Genomic DNA, 992 nt, shown 5'->3' with positions numbered 1-992 from the left:
AAAAAAAAAAAGAGAAAAAAGAAGAAGAAGAAGAAACAGTACCTGTTGTGACAACAAAGGAAGAGACACTCTCAAAGCAGACCCTGCCTGTCTTTACTCCCTGACCGTTGTCAACCTGCACGTCAGCCCTGACCAAGCCACAAGGGGCCTGGATGTTGACCCGAGTGCGTGGGCTTGTGATGGGTCGCTTCAACAGGCCCTGGGAATTTAATGCTGGAGTTTTATATTAAAAGAAAGTATAGGTAGGATCTATCCAGTTTCGTAAAATGTTCAAGAGAGCCCCCCCAACCCATATAACCGAAACAAAACAGATACAAAACAAAAACGACAACAACAACAACAAAAAGTTAAAACGGACTTGTTTTTCTATTTATAGAGAACGAATGTTTTAATGAATGTTTCTTCTATTTCATCGTGACCGTTGGTTAAATTTGCATTGTATATTTTTAAGTGAACGCATTGCCAAGCTCACTGCAAGAGTGTTTTACTCAAAGAGATTTTTATACAGAAATATAGAAATAAATATTATATTTTGCATACTCCTGTGTTTTACGCACACACATGTCGATTAATTTTTAAGAAGTAATGTCTTTTTGATGTAATGCACATTGAGCATTTTTTAGATAATGGAAATGCGCAGCATAATGCTATATTTATTATTACCTCAGCAGGAGTACAGCATGATTTAGCAAAAATTATGAAATTATGAGTGCTATAAAAAACTTCGATTTTCAGGGTTGTATGGTCTGTCATTTTCAAAAAAGGTGTGCAAATATTCGAGAAAATCTGATAATGGCTAGTTTAAAAGCACTTTAAAATCAAACCACTGAGGGAAATATCTGGAAATTGCTGAAACTTCAGGAAAGCAATGAAGGCACTTCACACGAATACGCCTTTTATGATATTTTTCAGGTCATAATGCAGGCCAAAGCGTTATACAGTTCATTTCAACGGTATTATGAGTTGCTCTCCCTCGTACTTCCACCTCACCT

General features: G+C 36.6%; 1 protein-coding gene across 1 annotated transcript in view; it reads right to left on the bottom strand.

Annotated features, from left to right (window-relative positions):
* Window positions 1-992, bottom strand: part of LOC101848761 (trans-L-3-hydroxyproline dehydratase-like) — a 22067-nt gene that overhangs the window by 11771 nt on the left and 9304 nt on the right. Inside the window, exon 3 of the mRNA XM_013084905.1 lies at window positions 43-199. Within this exon, the coding sequence (XP_012940359.1) occupies window positions 43-199 (157 nt within the window). The remainder of the gene's footprint in view (window positions 1-42; window positions 200-992) is intronic.

The sequence above is a fragment of the Aplysia californica genome, unplaced genomic scaffold (genome assembly GCF_000002075.1).
Source record: "Aplysia californica isolate F4 #8 unplaced genomic scaffold, AplCal3.0 scaffold00327, whole genome shotgun sequence".
Taxonomy (NCBI): domain Eukaryota; kingdom Metazoa; phylum Mollusca; class Gastropoda; order Aplysiida; family Aplysiidae; genus Aplysia; species Aplysia californica.
This window is presented reverse-complemented; position numbering and strand designations above follow the sequence as displayed.